This window comes from Myotis lucifugus, unplaced genomic scaffold (genome assembly GCF_000147115.1).
Source record: "Myotis lucifugus unplaced genomic scaffold, Myoluc2.0 scaffold_655, whole genome shotgun sequence".
In the NCBI taxonomy this organism is placed as follows: Eukaryota; Metazoa; Chordata; class Mammalia; order Chiroptera; family Vespertilionidae; genus Myotis; species Myotis lucifugus.
In genome coordinates, this window is record NW_005871703.1 from 1 (window position 1) to 18912 (window position 18912).

The 18912-nt window shown below is 51.9% G+C and overlaps 1 protein-coding gene across 1 annotated transcript; it reads right to left on the reverse strand.

Annotated features, from left to right (window-relative positions):
- Positions 1–554: 554 nt before the first annotated feature.
- ACSF2 (acyl-CoA synthetase family member 2) lies at positions 555–18838 on the reverse strand. Its single transcript, XM_014447454.2, has 11 exons — positions 18776–18838; positions 4166–4216; positions 3879–4071; positions 3380–3508; positions 3065–3118; positions 2632–2750; positions 2328–2493; positions 1684–1779; positions 1389–1546; positions 1010–1101; positions 555–727 (listed from the first exon to the last, which is right to left on the reverse strand). Exons 2-11 carry the CDS (start codon positions 4192–4194, stop codon positions 570–572), a joined length of 1194 nt encoding a protein of 397 aa, XP_014302940.1. The 5' UTR covers positions 4195–4216; positions 18776–18838; the 3' UTR covers positions 555–569.
- Between the last annotated feature and the right edge of the window lie 74 nt (positions 18839–18912).

The following is an 18912-nucleotide window of genomic DNA, read 5'->3' on the forward strand; positions in this document are numbered from 1 at the left end:
TGCTGGAGAAACTACTAACCACCCCGCCTCCTTCCCCAGCCTCTGCTGATGCACAGAGCTGTCCACACCTAGACGTGTCCTGGCTGGGGGGGCTCAGCACTCCAGCGTGAACCCAGCCCCACCCTCTCTACCTGCCAGCGAGGGCTCCATCACACCTGGCCCCCCCGCCACGGCTCCTCTCACAGAAGCTGTTGCCGAGACCCTCAAGACCTTCAGAACCAGAACTGGGCGGTCATCAGGATGGCCACCCTTCCATTTGGAAACAAACATCAGATCCTTGCCCCGCCCCTTGTGTCCAGAAAGGGTCTTAAGCCCATATGCCAACTCTGCCAGCCCCTGCCTGCCAGGACGCTCTAGCAGGATACCGGTGCTTTGCCAAATGCCCCCCCTGCTGCACCTCTTCCCCAGGTTCCTATAAGTATAAATGTATGTATGTATGATAGTTACTCCCCGCCGTTCCCTGTCTCCGTGACTCGCCAGCTGATGATGGGGTCAGACTGCATTTTCTCACATCGGTTTTCTGGAAGAGGGGTGGGCTGAGAGGGTCTACGCTGGAGACCTGGCCTGGCTCAGCCCCACTCCCCGACATCTGTTCTCACCCCAGGCTGCCCTGCCTCCCTCCCACAGCCCCAGGCCCAGCCGCCACTCACCACCAGCTCCTTCGCGTTCAGCTTGTTGATGATGGCTCGGATCACCTCGGGGGGTGCAGGGGACCCAGCGATCACACCTGAATCAGAGAGGGGGCTGACACGGCTCGCTGCTTCTCCAGGCCCGGTGGACCCCCTGCACCTGCAGCTCTTTCTAGGGAAGAACTTTCCCTTCTCTTCCCTGCCCCGGACCTGTTCCTACACTTGGCATCTGGCCTTGGGCTGGTGTCCAGGTGGCTGGGACCTTGCCTCCCTTCCACCCACATTTCTACAGTGACCTTTTCGCCCCTGAGTACGGGACTGGGTGCACATCTAGCTCATCCAGGCCAATCCTGGCCTGACCACCCTTGGCCCCATCCCACCTCCACGCATGGTTGAGATGTCGTAACTGGAGAAGTCTGGCTGGTTCAGAATGTCCACGAACATTGTGGGGGTGCCATACAGGAAGGAGCCTCTGTATAAGGGGGGGGGTGGCATCTCAAAATCAGGCTTGGATGTAGAAGGAAACCCCCCCTTTTCACCCACCCACCTTGAAGCTATAGCAAGGGCCAAGGCTGCCACTGAGGGGAACAGGCAGGAGTTCTTTGGAGCCAGGAACTGATGCTCTCCGGGGGTGCCCCACGACCCTGTCTCCCTTTCTCCTGGCGGGAGGGAGGAGACATCCTGGAGAGGGATCGGGGCCCAGGAGTGAGGAATAGGAGGGTCTCATGAGCCAGCAGGTAGCTGCCCACTGATGCCCACCTCTCTTTGCTGACGGCCTCCAGCGCCTTCTTGCCATCAAAAATCGGAGAGGACAGGATGAGGGTGACACCGTGCATCATGCTCACCATTGTGCCCCCCACAGAACCCAGGCAGTGGTACAGGGGGGTGGGCAGGATCACCCTCGACTCCTCTGGTGTCTGGAGATGGAGGCAGGAGGCTAGGTCTATCCTGGAGCCCAAAGCCCCAGAAGCTAGTTCCTCTAGCCAGCAGGGGGAGCCCAGCAAGACCCCCACCCATGCAGGGTGCCCGCAAGCCTTAGCCAGCACCCCCTCACCTTCAGGTGCAGTTTCATGCGCTCCCCTATGATGTTGGCATTGTTGACAATGTTGTAGTGGGAAAGGGTGGCCCCCTTGGGGCTTCCTGTCGTTCCCTGATAAGACAAACAGGTGACACTTGGCCTCTTTCTCCCCATCTCCTTCATGCCCTGGGCCGCTGCATGGACAAGCTCTGGACTGGGGGTCAGGAGACTGGGACTGCGGCCCCAGATCCATTCATTCACTCCATACGTGTTCACAAAGGTTTACCACACGCCTGCGTGGTGCCAGGTGTTAGGATCCAGAAACACGGAAGATAAGATTTCCGTCCGCCACGCCACCCAAGTGGCTTAGAGAACTCTGTGGCCCAGCAGCAGACTCGGCTTCTGGGCCTCAGTTTCCCCATCTGCTAAATGAGGGGGCCGGCTCTCCCTGTGCACCTGCCCCTGGGCCGGGGACAAGCGGGCCAGGGGAAGGGGACATGTGACAAGGGCGCCAGTCGCTGATGTTTTCCAGGGCAGAGAGGACAGCTGGGGCGAGCCCCAGGAGAAGAGTGGCCGCACTCCTGGCGTCCTCCGTGTGCCCTCCTTCTCGGGGAAGGGTCACAGGGGAGGCAGGGGTGAGCATGCCAGCCTGGGCTCTGTGCTGACGACCTCTGCCTTACCGAGGTGAACTGGATGTTGACGGGGTCGTGGCAGGACAGGAACAGCTTGGCGTGCCGGAGCTCGGCCATATTCTGCTCTTTGCTTCCCGCTGCTACCACATCGTCTAGGAGCAGGGTCCCTGGCATAGGGGTGTCCACCGAGATGACAGTGGTCAGGTCTGGGAGCCTGGGGGTAGGGAGGATGGAGAGAGTCAGGGGCTGAAGATGGGCCCACAGAGACACCAGCCTCCTCCCTGGGGGTGGGGAGGGAAGGAGGGGGCTGGGATGCCACACGACACACTCATCCTAACCCGGGACATCCCACCTCTGACTCCTCAAGAACCCCGGGGGGCCCTTCTCCAGTTCCGGACAGATGTGCTTCAGGATGTTGTAGTACTGCTGGGTCTTGAATTGCTTGGGGAACGCCAGGGCTTTGCAGCCCACCTGTGGGAGGGAGCCCCCCCTCCCCAGTCAGCAGGAAGCCCCACGCTGCTCTCTCTCATACACACGCACCACTACCCTTACACACACGCACCACCGCTAACACGACACACACCAACTCACTCACACACTACTGCCAGGACACATGCATGTACCACCCCCCCCCACACACACACCAGCTTCGTATCGGCCCAACGACCTCCTCCTCCCACCCACTCTCAGCCTAAGGAAGGACAGACATGCCTTCCCCACCCCGTCAACCGGAAGCCCCCTGTTCCAGGCGCCCACCCAGCCCCACCCCTAGGAACAGAGCCTACCTTCTTGAGGGCGTACTCCAGTTCCATAGCCTGGTAGGCAGGGTTCACAGATACCTGGTGGAGACAGCAGGGGATGTCAGTGTCCTGGGAAGACCCTATCCCTCTCCTTGCCCCTCCAGCCTCAGCGGGCACAGAAACACGGCGTAGACAGAGGTGGCACCCTACCCCCCTGGCTCTCCTTGGTGGCTTCAGGAGAAAGCTACCCAAAGAGCCAGACAGGCGCTGGTTTGGTTCTGAGGCCAAGGGGCCAGCAGGCTTCCCACGAATATGATGTTCCCCTGCACACCCAGCTGGGTCAGGTCCGCCCCTCCTCACCAGAATGATGCCCGCCTGGGCGGTGGCCAGCTGCAAGAGCACCCATGCATAGGAGTTGGGTCCCCACATGCCCAGCCGGTCACCCTTGCGAAGGCCGATACTCAGGAGCCCAGCGGCAGCTTTGTCCACCTGGTGTCAACAGACAGGGCACAAGGGGTAAGGTGTGGGCAAGCAGGATGGGGCCACGACTCCCACCTCAGCCCTCGGCCCAGCGGCTCACAGCAGAGTCCCCTAGGAACAAGGGACAGGCCTCAGTGGATCTGGAGTGGGGCACGGAATACACAGAATTAGCAACTGCCCCCGCGCGACTGATGCAAGAGGCATCCAGGCCACCTCTGCCTCAGTCCTGTCCCCATCTCCTGACGTCCCTTGGGGTTCTCAGGCAGCCCCAACACCCCCCCACCCCACCCCCGTCAGGTGCCGCTCTTGTGGCTCCACCCAGCCAGGGAAGCCCGGGGGTAGCACCTGCCTACTTTCAGGGTTCAAGGTCAGGACCCACCTCTTCCTTGAGCTGAGCAAAGGTCAATCTGATGTTTTCATGGACGACGATCAGCGCTTCTCGGTCCGGGAACTTCTCTGCTGTGACGTCCAGGCAACGCCCCACGGTCTTGTTGATCAGACGGAATTTGGTGTAACCCTGGACATAGCTAAGGCCTCCGATAGGCAGCGTGGCAGTGCGGTCCTCTCCGGAACTGCAGGGAGAGGCGCCATGGGCTCCAATGCGCCGGGCCAGGCCTCCCTGGCACCCAGGGCCTGGCACACCCAGCTGGGAGGTAGGCTGCTTACAATGTGTTAGAAACTGGAGCCCTGGCCATTGAACTTAGGGGCCGCTTCACCCTGGGGAGATCCAAACCAGAATCTGACTTCCTGTCCTTCATCAGTTTCCACTCCCCCGTTTCCAGTCAGAGCCCGGGGCCTGGAGCCTTGGTGCAAAAACACTGGAAAAGGAAACTGAGGCAAATCACGTTCCTCTGACTAAGCAGAGAGGTTGCCTAAGGGCTAAGAACAATGGCCTTATCCCAGACACCCTCGGGATTAGAAAGCCCCTGGGCATTTGCCAAAACCCATCGGACAGTCCAGCGCAAGGACTAAACCTTAATGTACACTATGGACTGTAGTCATAATAATGTATCCATGTGGGGGGCGCTAATTGTACCACACTAATGCAAGATGTTAATAACGGGGAAACTGTCTGGTGGGGGGGGGGGGAGAGAGTTAGAAACATCGATGAGAGAGAAACATCGATCAGCTGCCTCCCGCACATCTCCTACTGGGGATGTGCCCGCAACCCAGGTACATGCCCTTGACCGGAATCGAACCTGGGACCCTTCAGTCTGCAGGCCGATGCTCTATCCACTGAGCCAAACCAGTTTCGGCTGGACTATAGTCTTAATAATGTATCCATGTGGGGGGCGCTAATTGTACCACACTAATGCAAGATGTTAATAACGGGGAACTGTGTCTGGGGGGTGGGTATATGGAACTCTAGTCGGACCTGCTCAGTTATTCTGTAACTCTAAAACTGTACATAAAAAACTAAGTCTAGCCTGACCTGTGTGGGTCAGTGGTTGAGCATCGACCCATGAACCACGAAGTCACTGGTTCGATTCCTGGTCAGGGCACATATCTAGGTTTCGGGCTCGATCCCCAGTAGGGGGTGTGCAGGAGGCAGCCAATTGATGCTGTTTCTCTCTCACCGATGTTTCTATCTCTCTATCCCTCTCCTTCCTCTCTCTCTAAGATCAATTAATAAAACATATAAAAAAATTAAGTCTATTATTAAAGAAACAAAACCAAAAAAGGCCTCCAGAAGTCCAAGTATCAGAGGCTCAGGCCAGTGTGTGCTCATTTGCCCATCCCGGGTGACAGCTGCCGGGCTCCCACCCAGGCCTGGGCAGGAGTGGAACAGGTTTCAGACCCTGTTCCTGGCAGACAGGGCATGCTCCAGGTTCCAGCCTTCCAGGGCACCACGGGGTGAGATGGGCCCTGAGGGCCATCCTGATGATTCAGTTCTGCAGCTGCTAAAAATACCAAGGCTATCTTTTGTTGATTGATCGGTTATGGTTTGTGGGGAGAATTTCTGGGAAGAACAAGGTAGGCAGGGCAGGAGGGAGCAAAACTAGGTCACCTTGTACATGAGAGAGGAAGCCACTACCATCTCCCAGAAGGGTGGGTGGAGATGCCCACTGATGGGGAGGTGACCCTGACTTGACTCCTGAGCTAGAGCTGGGGAGGGGAGCATGCGTCACACAGTGGGGGGCTGCTGAAGCTCTGTAGGGAGCGAGCAAGCCCTAGGCTGGAGTTGGAGCCTGAGGTCTCATCCCAGGTGTGCTGCTGGCTGGGCCAGTGACTGTTGCAAACACCTTTGGTGTCCCATGTCACATCTCCTCAGTGCATCTCTGGTTTCAGCTGCTGGGACAGTTCCTTGGGGGTCTGTCTGCTCAGGGACTTCCTCAAGTCTTCCTTTCTGCAGCTGGACAGTCTGGGAGGCAGCTGCACCCTCTCAGAGGTCCTGGTTCCCTGGGGTGACGACTTCAATAACAGCCGATATAAGCGTCTCTTCCTCTCTCCTTTTCCCACTTCCTCACTCCTATTCCTGGGATCACAAACAAGTCCTTGTTCCCAGGGGAATCCAAATGAAGGCACAGGACTTACCCTCTCTAGGCCTCAGCTTCCCCACCCAGAAAGTTTGGGGACCGAATCAGTGGTTATTCTCAAGGGAATGTTATCTGAATGAGCCGGACAATCTTCTCAAAGGATTGTGGTGAGCCACCTAAGCTAAGAAAATAGCCAAGAACTGCAGGGTCTAAGGTCCTGTGAGTCCACACTCATTACTGTCCTCAGGTTGACACACTTAAAGAACTGCTGATGTGGTTCCCAGTGGTCACCATGACACCCCTCAAGACAGTGAACCCCAAACCCCTACCTCACAGGCATACTGTAGAGAGTGGGGCATAGAGTGAAGAAATAAAACAGAGTCACTACTGTCAAGCTGCTAAATTACAAAAATCAAGTAGGTTGAGGCGTGAGGAAATTATTCTTGCTTTAGCCCAGGAACTTAAAAGTTTTATATAGATATCCTATTGATAATCCCCGGGTCACCCCCTGAAGGACGAAGGAGAGAATGTTTGGGTGTCCACTGGCTATCTTGGAACAATCCAGAGGCTAAGAAGGCAAGGCTGGCTCTTCTCAAGAATGTAATTTTTACTGTAAGAACTCGTAGCTTTTCATTCTTTGGGACACTCTGGCTATTGCCTAGTTGTGTTTCTGGTGTGCAAACCCTAAGAGCCTGCAATAAAACTTTGTCATTTATTTCTAGCCAAAGCCTCCTGCTTCGCTTATGCTAGGTCAATAAGGGCACCCATGTTTGCCCTTATTGGGAAACAGACATGTTCTTTCCTTTGGGTTTGCCAAAGCCATAGTTGCAAGAGCAAGCATGAGGAGAGAGCCTGCGCAAGAAGGAAGCCAACACAGGGAAAGGTAGGGAGAGAAGGAGGCGGAGAGAGAGGGAGACAGAGACAGAAACAGGAAGACAGTGGCCAACTGAATCTTAAGATTATTGAATCCCTAGGCCCCGTCATGTAAGTCTACCGCTGGACTTTTCACTGTCAAAAGCCAATAAATTCCCTCTTCAAACAATTTTTTAATGTGTGTTTTTTTAAAAACTGATTTTTAGAGAGAGAAAAAGGGAGAGGGAGAGAAACATTGATGTGAGAGCAAAGCATCAATCAGCTGCCTCCTACAAGCCCCCTCCAGGGATTGAGCCCGCTACCCGGGCATGTGTCCTGACTAGGAATCAAACCCGAAAGCTTTTGGTGCACAGGACGACGCCCAACCAACTAAGCCACACCAGCCAGGGCCCCTCTTTCAATTTAACCCGGTTTTGGGGGAGGAGGGAATAGCCAAACTCCATTTGTGACAACATGGATGAAAACTGAAGGACATTATAGTAAGCAAATAAGCCAGACGTAGAAAGACAAATATTGCATGACCTCACTTACATATGGAATCTAAAATATTAATTTATTAATTAATGTCAGTTTTAGTTGGGTTTCTGTTGCTTACAACTGGTGAATCCTAACTATACGTACATTTTCCACAGTCAGTGGATAACCAGTGCCCTTGAAGGCCTAGCAGGCCACCTCACACAGCCCAGCCTCTAGATTAGGAGGCAGCAAAGTGCAAATCTCTTCCAGTTTAATGGTCAGATTGTCGACAAAGCACTGAAGGTGGTGGTGGTGGGGGGGTGTTTCTGCTTCACAACAGGCATCCTCCTAGTACCTAGTCTGACAATGACCCAGGGTTTTATTTGGTTTGGAACTTGGTTTTCTCCTCTTTCACCATCGTTTTCAGATTGGGCGGTGGCCTCTTGGAAAATCTAGTTATCGAATCAACAGGATGATTTACATCCCCCCACTCCCACCCCCCCAAAAAATCCAGTTCAATTGTCACACGTGCTATCTCCGTTATCTTTACAGCAGCTCTCATAGGTGCTGTGACAGACCCCCAACAGCCCTTCTTCCTTGTAATACACCCTCAGACGCTTCTCTGGCCCCGTGGAATAGAGACCACACTTTCAAGCTCCCCCAGAAGGTGATCTGACTCAAAGGTGAAATTCTAGCCAATGGCATTTCAAGAGAGGTAGTGGGTACAACTTCTGAGAAGAATCCTCAAAGGGAAGGACCATCTTTTCTCTTTCCTAGCCATCCATATGCAGCTTTGTGACAGAGAAGAGTGGCGGCGAGCCCTCTCCGGGTTGGCTCAGTGGATAGAGCGTTGGCCCGTGGACTGAAGGGTCCCAGGTTTGATTCCAGCCAAGGGCATGTACCTCATACCTTGATTGCAGGCTCAATCCCTGGACCCAGTTGGGGTGTGTGTGTGTGTGTGAGAGGCAACCAATCGATGTGTCTCTCTCATATGGATATTTCTCTCTCTCTCTCCCTCTAATTCTCTCTCTCTCCCTCCTCCTCCCGCCTCCATTCCACTCTCTCTAAAATCAATGGGAAAAAAACATCCTGGGGTAAGGATTAACAAACAAATAAAAAGAATGGCAGCTATCTGGACCAGCTGCTGAGCTGGGACCACAGAGCAGCAAGACAGAAGGGGGCTGGAGCCTGACGGCGGATGCACCATGCCAGCTACAGACTGGCTGTCTCCCAGAGACAGTAACTCCCACCTCCTTTAAGCCATAGGGACAGTGGGTTTCTCTGCTACATATTGTGGATGAAAAAAGGGGGTCTATGGAAAGTAGGGTGACCTTACCATAAATTCTGGTGGGTAGTCATATCCCAGGCCTACCACTTCTTTGGCGAAAGGTTTATCTTGGCCTTAAGTAAGCCCTGTCCATTGCTCCTGTGCATCTAGGTCAGCCGTGGGCAAACTACGGCCCGCGGGCCGGATCCGGCCCGTTTGAAATGAATAAACTAAGAAAAAAAAAGACCGTACCCTTTTATGTAATGATGTTTACTTTGAATTTATATTAGTTCACACAAACACTCCATCCATGCTTTTGTTCCGGCCCTCCGGTCCAGTTTAAGAACCCATGTGGCCCTCAAGTCAAAAAGTTTGCCCATGGCTGATCTAGGTTCACACACCTCTGAAATAAGCGTAACCACCCTCAAAGAGCACACAAGCTTATTCATTCCAATCCCTGCCTTGCTTTCCCCCACCTCCACGCAATCCTCCCCAGCGTCCCTCCTGTCCCTCCTTCGTTTCAAATGCAAAAAAGAACCTGCAAACTGTTTTTCTCTGAAGCATTGAGTCCGTCTGTTGGGACCTTGCTTCCAGGTGTATTTTCTTTTTGGGCTCAAATACATTTTTATAAAAATTCTCTACAGGCCCTAGTTGGTTTGGCTCAGTGGATAGAGCGTCAGCCTGCGGACTGAAGGGTTCGATTCCGGTCAAGGGCGATTCTGGTCAAGGGCACATGCCCAGGTTACGGGCTCGATCCCCAGTAGGGGGCATGCAGAAGGCAGCTAATCAATGATTCTCTCTCAGCATTGATGTTTCTATCTCTCTCTCTCCCTCTTCCTTCCTCTCTGAAATCAATAAAAATATATTTTTTGTGTGCCCTTGACTGGAATCGAACCTGGGACCCTTCAGTCCGCAGGCCAACGCTCTATCCACTGAGCCAAACTGGTTAGGGCCAATAAAAATATTTTTTTAAAAATTCTCTACAGGTTTGAACATCCTGATGTCGAATACACTAAGCAAATCCTAAGGAAACAAGGGTAGGAATGATGAACTCTTTATTCTGTAGAAAAGAAAACCGAAGGTCAAAGAGGCCAAAGGGACGACCCAGCGGGTAAACAGCTGAGCCCAATGTGGGGAACCCAGGACGGCCGCCACCCACTCCCCTGGGCCAGGGAAGAAGGGGTGCGCGGGGTACGTCTGTTCTCTAGGTTCTGGATTTACCTCCTATCTGATCACTAGAGACTGTCTAATCTCAATTTTATTTTTTTCCACAAGAAACTGGGACTGGGGTAGGGCAGGGTTGAGGTGGAAACAGGCGGCTCCTTAAAGGACTTAAGAGTCCTAGAAACTCGTATCAATGCAATGTGCTCATGAACTTCAGAACCGCCCATCATGTCAAAAGTCCAAGCACCAACAGAACGGGTTCTGCTTCCCTCCTTCCTCCAACACACCCCAGAGGCTTTGGGCAAAAAGGGGGCCACTTCTTTTTCTATTCTTAAACCAAGTGGCAAATACTCCTTTTAAACCCGAAAAAGACAATAAAAAGATTTGGTTTCAGGGAAAGTCGTTTGCTTGTTTAAACGTGTCGCAGTTGAAGGACAGCCAGCAGTCCCAGTTGCACCCGCCTCAAAGAACTAAAGTAAATACATATCTAGTGAGGCCTTGGCTACCGGGAAGGTGACTGTGAAACCGGAGGCCCCAGCTGAAGGCGGGTAAGGCAGCCAGGAGGAGGCTGTGCGGGAACTGGAGACAAAGCACAGCCCCTAGCAGGACCCCCACCAAGCTGGCACAGGAGAACTCAGGCCCGCATCTGCTGCCAGATCTGATTTCATAAGGAATTTCAGGAAACGGGTTTTTTTTTGTTTGTTTTTTTTTTTACTTTTTAAAGAACTCTCTTGACTGCTCAGTTTTTGGCAACTGGTGTGTTCATTGTTTTATCCCCAGTGCCTGGAATGTAAGAGGTACTTAACTGAATGACCAAATAAACGAGTTGATAATAACGCATATAACAACCCAATTAAAAAAGGAGCAAAAGCCCTAGCTGGTTTGGCTCAGTGGATAGAGCGTCGACCTGCAGACGAAAGGGTCCTGGGTTCGATTCTGGTCAAGGGCACATGCCCGGGTTGCAGGCTTGATCCCCAGTGTGGGGTGTGCAAGAGGTAGCCAATCAATGACTCTCTCTCATCATCGATGTTTCTATCTCTCTGTCCCTCTCTTTCCCTCTCTGAAATCAATAAAAATATTTTTAAAATAAATAAATAAATAACGAGCAAAGGACTCGAATAGACATTTTTCCAAAGGAGAGATACGAATGGTCATTATGTGTATGAAATGCAAACTGAAACCACAATGAGATGCTACTACCCACCACTTGAAGGCTATAATTAAAAAACACACAAAACAACAAGTGTTGGCCAGCACATGGAGAAATTGGAATCCTTGTGCACCATTGGAGGGAGTGTAAAATGGGACAGTGACAGTGGCAGTTTGGCGACAGTTCTCCAAAAAGTTAAACATAGAATGACCATATGACCCAGCAATTCCACTCCTCGGTATATACTCAAAAGAATTGAAAACAGGTGTTCAAACAAAGACTTGTACACAAAGTTCATGGCAGTACTGCTCACAATCACCAGAAGGTGACAACAACCCAGATGTCAGCAATGGATGATGGGTAAACAAAAGGTGGGATGCCCATGTCATGAAATATTATCCCCCCATAAAAAGGAATGACATACGGATACATTCCAAAACATGGATGAACACTACACCATCCATAAAAATGAAGACACTCTGTGTATATTTAATGCTACGGAAAATGTCTCACATATGATAGGTGAAAAAGCACATTTTTTAATAATGTAAGCTGACATTTCATGGTGTAACCTCATACCAGCCCTCTTCCAAAAACTCCACACTCATGATCTCCTGTGATCTTTATAATCACTCCCTGACCGAGAAACATACCCACTTTACAGAAGAGAAAATGAGGCTCAACGAAATGCAGGTAGACAGCCAAGCTGAGGGTCAAACCCAGGACTGTCTGGTTCCCGAAGCCTTGATACAATACGAAGTGAATCTTTGTAGAGCCTTATGGCTTAAAACGGGCTTCCATATATGTCTCACCTGATCCTCACATCAGTTTTGGACCATCTATTAAAAGGCTTATTTCTTTCTGTGGATGAAGATGCAAGAGGTTCATTTGCTTAAGGTTCTAACTCTGGTGGGGGGGCAACCCTGGACCCTTTCTTTGTGTACTGCTCTTTATTTTATTTTATTTTTTGAATATTTTATTGAGTTCAGAGAGGAAGGGAGAGGGAGAGAGAGATAGAAACATCAATGATGAGAGAGAATCATTGATTGGCTGCCTCCAGCACCCCTCCCCAACTGGGGATGGAGCCCACAACCTGGACATATGCCCTGACCGGGAATCGAACTGTGACCTCTGGTTTATATGTCAATGCTCAACCACTGAGCCATGTTGGCCAAGCTGTGTACTGCTCTTTATACTGTAGGCCATCCACAGCCTCCCTTGGGGGCCCTGCAGTGGCTGGAGCAGCACACCTGAGGCTGATGGGGCCCTCCAAGTGCCACAGGCCTGGCCCCTCCCACCCCCACCTCTCCGTCCTCAAGCACAGCTAGGCCTGTGTACTGTTTACTTGTGTATCTGATTCATCTTCTTCGCTGCCTCTGTGTGTATGGTCCTGTTCTCATGGTCCCTGCACACCTCTCCTGGAACACAGTCATGGCCTTGCATCCTCACTGCACAGCCCCCTGGTGGCCCAAACCTGGAAAGCCTGGTGCCCCAGTGTCAGCCTGGCCTGGCCTTCAAGCAGGAGCTGAGCACAAACCTAGGCTGGCTGGTTCAGGGAACTCTGGTGGAACAGCTGTGCCTTTCCAAGGCTGACAACGAAGTCCAGGCTACCGGCCTCTCTGGGCACCAAGGATCATACAGTCATAAAGGGTCAGGCAGAGGCCACAGGCAGAGCTGGGCTCTGATTAGTCATGGGAGGCAGGGACGGTCAGGTCACCTGAGCAAACAGACCTGCAGAATCGACTTGGGGGAGAAGCTGTTTGTTCTGTCTCCTGTCAGATCACTGTTGGATGGAGGTGCTGAGGACCTGGGCTAGAGGCTGGGAGGTCGATTCTGCCCCTGCTGGAGGCTGGAGTTACCCCAGGTCCTGAACGAGGCCTCTTAATCCTTTCAGAAGCCACCCAGGAGGGAGGGTGAGTGGATGTGAGGGGCCCACCGAACTGCAGAAACATGCCCCACGCTGAGGCCCATCGCTGCTCCCTGGGCAAGGTGCCAGTGCCATGCCAGCCACCAGCAAAAAGGCTTTAGAAACAAAATTGAAAGCAATTGCTTGCTTTTGTTCCAAGTCTTGGCCTGGCCTCTGCCCCTCCCCCCACAGGCATTTGATGCCAGGCTGGCCCCCAGCCCTAAGGAAAATATAAATCATCAACAAAGCTAAAAAAACAAGTAACTGCCTAGGTGTACAAATTTCATTTCATTTTTATAAATTTTATTTATTGATTTGAGAGAAAGAGAGAGGAAAGGAGAGAGTGAGAAAGAAAGAGCAGGAAAGAGAGAGAGAAACATCAATTTGTTGTTCCACTTATTTATGCATTCATTGGTTGCTTCTTTTTAAAAAAATACATTTTTATTGATTTCAGAGAGGAAGGGAGAGGAAGAGAGAGATAGAAACATCAATGATGAGAGAATCATTAATCAGCTGCCTCCTGCACCCCCCACACTGGGGATGCAGCCTGAAACCCAGGCATGTGCCCTGACTGGGAATCAAACCACAACTTCCTCATTCATAGGTTGACGCTCAACCACTGAGCCATGCCAGCTGGGCATTAGTTGCTTCGTGTATGTGCCCTGAAAGGAGATCGAACCCACACAAGGTTGGTGGGGGTGCCAGGACAATGTTCTAACCAATTGTATCTAGAATACATAAAGAACTCTGAAAACTCAACAGTAATAAAACAAACAATCCAACCGGAAATTGGACAAAAGACATGAAGAGGCAGTTCACCAAAGAGGATGAATAGTTGGCAAGAAAGCACATGAAAGGATATTCAACATCATTAATAATTAGGGAAATGGACACTGAAACCACCGTAAGATATCGCTATATTTACTTATCACAATGTCCAAAAAAATAGTGACAATACCAAACGCTGGCCAGGATGCTGAGCACTCATACATTGTTGGTAGGAAAGTAAAATGGTAGAGTCATTCTGAAAAACAGGCAGTTTCTTTAAAAACTAAACATGTGCCTAGCCGGTGTGGCTCAGTGGTTGAGCGTTGACCCATGAACCAGGAGATCATGATTCAATTCCCAGTCAGGGCATGTGCCTAGGTTTCAGGCTCCATCCCCAGGGTGGGACGTGCAGGAGGCAGCCGATCCATGATTCCCTCTCATCATTGATGTTTCTATCTCTCTCTCCCACTCCCTTCCTCTCTGAAATCAATAAAAATATATTTAAATTTTTAAAAAAGTTTTAAAGAGAGATCAACTGCCACTCTGTACTTTTCGTTGTATTCAGCAAGAATTAGAAGAAGAAAAAAAGTAGCCCTTAATCCCAACACTCAGCATAAACAGTTGCCCCTGCTAGAACTGTGTCCCTCCTCCTCTCAGGACAAGGTTACTCAACTGTGGGCCTCAGGGTCATTGCAGGAATGCGCAAAGCCATTGTTTCACAAGCACTACCTGTAAAATAACTCACCACCGCAATGAACTGAAGATCTCCTTAGCACCAGACTGTGGGTTAAGAATTTTCATATGTGACCTCACTAAACGCCCACAACATGGCACATGAGAAAAGTCTAGTTCCACTTCAGTACCAAAGCTACCAGCTAGAAAGTGGTTCATTTGAATCCAGACGGGTCTGACTCTAACGTTTCTGTCTGTAGATTAAATAAGTAAATTCATGTGGGGGAGGTTAGGAGGGCTTCATACGCAGATTCAAAAGAGTTCAAGCACAAGCAAGATTTCATACAAGTCTAGAGGCTTCACATTTGAAACTATAATACAGTCCTCTGGGGGGCGGGTTCAGGCCTCTTTAGGGAGCCTTCCCTAAGCCCATTTCCACAAATCCAATCCCCTCCTGCTTTGATTGACAGCATCCACGGTGCAGCACCCTTTCCCCCTTGAGTCAGTGAGCCTATGGTCTTCCCTGTAGATCCTTTTTGGACAAAGAACACAGTAAAAACAAGTTTGTATCCCCCATCACACCTTCTAGAGTAAATTGCACACCTACCTTGTGCAAGGCATTAATATGTAACCAATGTGTACCATTCACTGACTACAATGTTCAAGTTTATAGTTTACTTCCTGTTGTTACATTTAGAGTGGAGGATCTCCTGTGTAAGCTGCATAGGGATAGCATTACCAAATCACTTGTTAATCATCTCTAAGGAATTATGAGAAGAGTCTATTCTTTGTAACTATTATGGTTTCCATCAAAACACTTCCTGGCTTAATGCAATCCCCTCATGTAGGGATAGCATTTTGTAGTTTCCGATACTGGTCCCCACCTAACTGCAGCCCTCCCCCTGGAGGGTGGTCCATGAAGACCACTTACCCCTTTGCCCCCAACCATCAGCATCAAGTCACTGGAGCCCCAGCGCTGAGCATCACACCCAATCCTGAGAGGTTCAAGTCACTGTTCTCTCTGTCTTTCCCAGCTCCAAGGGCTCCCAACACCCCAGATCAGCGATTTTCAACCTTTTTCATCTCATGGTACACATCAACTAATTATAAATTTCTGTAGCACACACAAAAATATATTTTTTGCTAATCTGACAAAAAATAGGTATAATTTTGATTCATTCACACTGGACAGCTATTGTGTTGCTTGCTGTCATTTTTTGTTTTAATCCTCACCCAAGGAGTGAGGATATTTTTTCCATTGATTTTTAGAGAGAATGGAAGGGAAGGAGGAGATAGGAAGGGAAGGAGGGAGAGAGGGGAGAGAGGGGGAGAGAGAGAGAGCGCGCTACTTGAGAAAGACACATCGATTGGCTGCCTCCCACTCTCGCCCCTTCCGTCCATCCATGGGCTGATGCTCCAACTACTGAGCCAAACTGTCCAGGGCCTGTTGTCATTTTTTTATATGACAATCTAAGGGAAAAGAGGTCACTGCCCCTAACTAAGGAGTCAGGTATTGCATGTTTTAAACATTCTTGGGGCACACCAGGGTGCCTCCTGCAGCACACCGGTTGAAAATCGCTGCCCTAGAGGGGTGCCACTATGTCACAGGTGGCCCCAGGCCAGCTTTAGAGAACTGAGGAAGCCTGTTCGTCTCAGGTTCATCAAGGAATCAGTGTTGGACTGCTCCCTCCGAGGCTCTCTGAAGTCCCAGACTAGGGTTTCCTTGGGGAAGGGGATGTGGTGGCAGGGGAAGGAGTTGGTGGTTCAGGACACCTGCAGAGCAATGGACAGCTTCTTATTTCCTTCTGGGGAAAAGGGCTCTGGACAGCCTTGACTTTTTATTTATTTATTTATTTATTTATTTATTTATCTTTTTTTTTAACTTTTATTTTAGAGAGAGAGGAAGGGAGAGGGAGAGAGAAACATGGATGAGAGAGGAACATCATCAATCGGCGGCCTCCTGCTGTGCACCCCTACTGGCGATCAAGCCTGCAACCCTGAACGTGCCCTGACCGGGAATCGAATCGGCGACCTCTTGGTTCCTGGCCTAGGTAGATGCTCAACCACTGAGCCACACAGGCCGGGCTGGATAGCCCTGATGTTGATGGAGAGAGGAGTGTCCAGCAGATCCAAGGACCAAACTTGTGCCTTGGCAGAGACTGCCATCTTAGCAACTGGCCAGGAGCGAGAACCAGGTGCAAGAAAGAGGCCTCTGACCAGGGGATCCCCTCTTATCTTCAAGTCATTTGGAAATCCTACCCAGGCACCATTCGAAGGTTCCCAAGGACCGGCCCTGCCTCAAAGGGAAGGCTGAGAAGAGCAAGCCTTTGTCAACCCAGCAAGGAGGTAGGATTAGTGAGCAGCTCACCATGCTCAAAGGTGAGGTAACACGCTGGTTAGGTGCCAAAGGTCGTGCAGCAAATAGGTGGAACGTCAGGGCTGTAACCCAAGAGCAGTCTTGCTCTTTCCTAACAGGCTACACTGGGAATCTATAATAATAAAAGGGCAATGCTAGTATGCTAATTAGACCAGATGTCTTCAGGACGTCATTCCGGACCTCCTTCCTGACAAAGCCGGGGGCGGGAGGGAAGCCAGCCAGGGTCCCGGGTGCCTGCAGGTGGCCGGAGGAGGGAAGCAGCCCGGGTGCCTGCGGGCGGCTGGAGGAGGGAAGCCCGGGTCCCGGAGGGAAGCCAGTGCCGGCAGCCGGGGGCAGGAAGGCCTACTCTTGCACGAATTTTCATGCATCGGGCCTCTAGTCTAGTGAATAACAGGCCTAGAGTATCGAGCTGTCAGGCTGTATGGAACCAGATTAGAAAGAGCAAAGGACAGGAGTCCATGAGCTCTGCACACCCTTCGACTTGGAACGGTGAGTCATGATCACCTGGATTTAGGTCTTCCCCGCTAGACTGTACGTTTCTGGAGGAAATGGCTTCCCCAGCCACAGCACCCACCAGGTGCTGACAGAACATGTTTTCAGGAATGTCTGTGGAATGCCTGAGACTCCTGAAGGTTTCTGAAGGGCAAAGCAAGAGGGGAAGCGACGGGGAGGAATGAGGCCAAAAGGTTTAGAAATCTTCTCTCTCTGGATAAATAGGTTTTCCTGAGGCCTCGTGTCTCTCCCCTGAAACTGCAGGCCGGTAGCAGGAAGGCGACCTGTTTTGTGGACGCACAAAAAAAGCCAACGTTCAGCAATGTTGCCAGGCATCCAGAGGGGCCTGATTTAGCATCGTGAAGCATGTACACTTCGAGGCGGGGGGTACCTTTCCTTCCAGCCCTCCCAATAGAAGAGGGCAACCAGGAGTCCAGAGGCGGGGACTGGAGGCTACGGGGTAGCGTACATGCTTGAGCTTGCCCAGGGAAACCCTGGAAAGTAGTAAGAAACAGAAAACGAGGCACAGGGACCTCAAAGCAAGTTCAAAACACTGTGATCTCGGAATTCCGGCCAAAAGAGGAGTTGGTATCTTCCCCCAACTCCCACCATACAATTTTCCTCTTTTTTTTTTTAAATATATTTTATTGATTTTTTACAGAGAGAAAGGGAGAGAGATAGAGAGCTAGAAACATCGATGAGAGAGAAACATCGATCAGCTGCCTCCTGCACATCCCCCACTGGGGATGTGCCCGCAACCCAGGTACATGCACTTGACCGGGAATCGAACCCGGGACCTTTCAGTCCGCAGGCCAACGCTCTATCCACTGAGCCAAACCGGTTTCGGCCAATTTTCCTCTTTTGAGCCGAACAGTTCTCTCAGAGAAGCCTCTCTGGCCTCCTTCTCCTCCTTTTTGCATGCCCAGGCCCACACTCTGAGATCTGGTGTCCAAACTGTGTCCTGACCCCAGACTCAGGACCTGGCCCCGCGGAGCAGCAGGCCCGCTGAGTGGTGCCCAGGCCTGAAGGTAATTACCGGCGCTGATAACATCCTGGGAGCCCGGCCCTGCTGAACCAACAGCACTTCCACATTCGCAGCCTGACAGGAAGGCAGCGTGACGGATGCTGCTGGAGAGGCAGCAGCGCATCCTGCACCTGCCAGCATCCTACCCTTTGCACCGAGGACAGACGCAAACAGGCGGGGTAAGTGGGAAGGATCAGACGCGGTGTTTGGGGGCAGCTAAGGAGGAGAAGGGAGACGGCTGAGTTTAGTGGCCTGGGGTGAGCAAGACCCGACTGAAAAGCTCCAAGTTTACCCCCGGAGCGGGGGCCAGCTCAGAGGCAGTGCCCTGCGGACAGAGCCAGGCCTTGTCCTTGCCCTTCCCCTCAGACCAGACTGAGAAAGGCCCGCGCTCCGGGCCCTCTTCACGTGCAAGAAGCTAAGGATCTGAGCGTCCTGGACCAGAACCCAGAGCCCGGGCAGGCTCACCGCCCGCCCCAGCCGCGCCCCACTCTGCCAGCATTTCCTTCCTGTTGCCCGCGTGCGAGCGCGGGGTAACCACTCTCCTGCGAGCCACCCGCAGGTCGAGCAGCTGTGGGATCGGGGCCCCAGCGAAGCTGTGCAAAGCCCTCCCGGGGGACCGGCCCGCTCCCCCGCTTCCCCGGCCCCGGTACCTGATGGGACGGACGCCCGGCAGCCTGCTTCCTGCCAGCCCCCGGGGAGGACGGTGCGGGGCCCGAGCGGCCCCGGCGCCCCCGAAGCACGGCTCCCCCGGGGGGGAGAACCCCGGGGGGGGGAAACAATGATCCCC

What these genes read in the sequence shown, in the direction of transcription:
- ACSF2 (XM_014447454.2), bottom strand. Translation starts at nt 4,194, where the DNA reads ATGGCCAGGGCTCCAGTTTCTAACACATT. An exon ending in TTGCTCAGCTCAAGGAAGAG is followed by an intron (nt 3,509 to 3,878) that starts GTGGGTCCTGAC and finishes TGTTGACACCAG; the next exon opens with GTGGACAAAGCTGCCGCTGG. An exon ending in TGGAGTACGCCCTCAAGAAG is followed by an intron (nt 2,751 to 3,064) that starts GTAGGCTCTGTT and finishes TCCCTCCCACAG; the next exon opens with GTGGGCTGCAAAGCCCTGGC.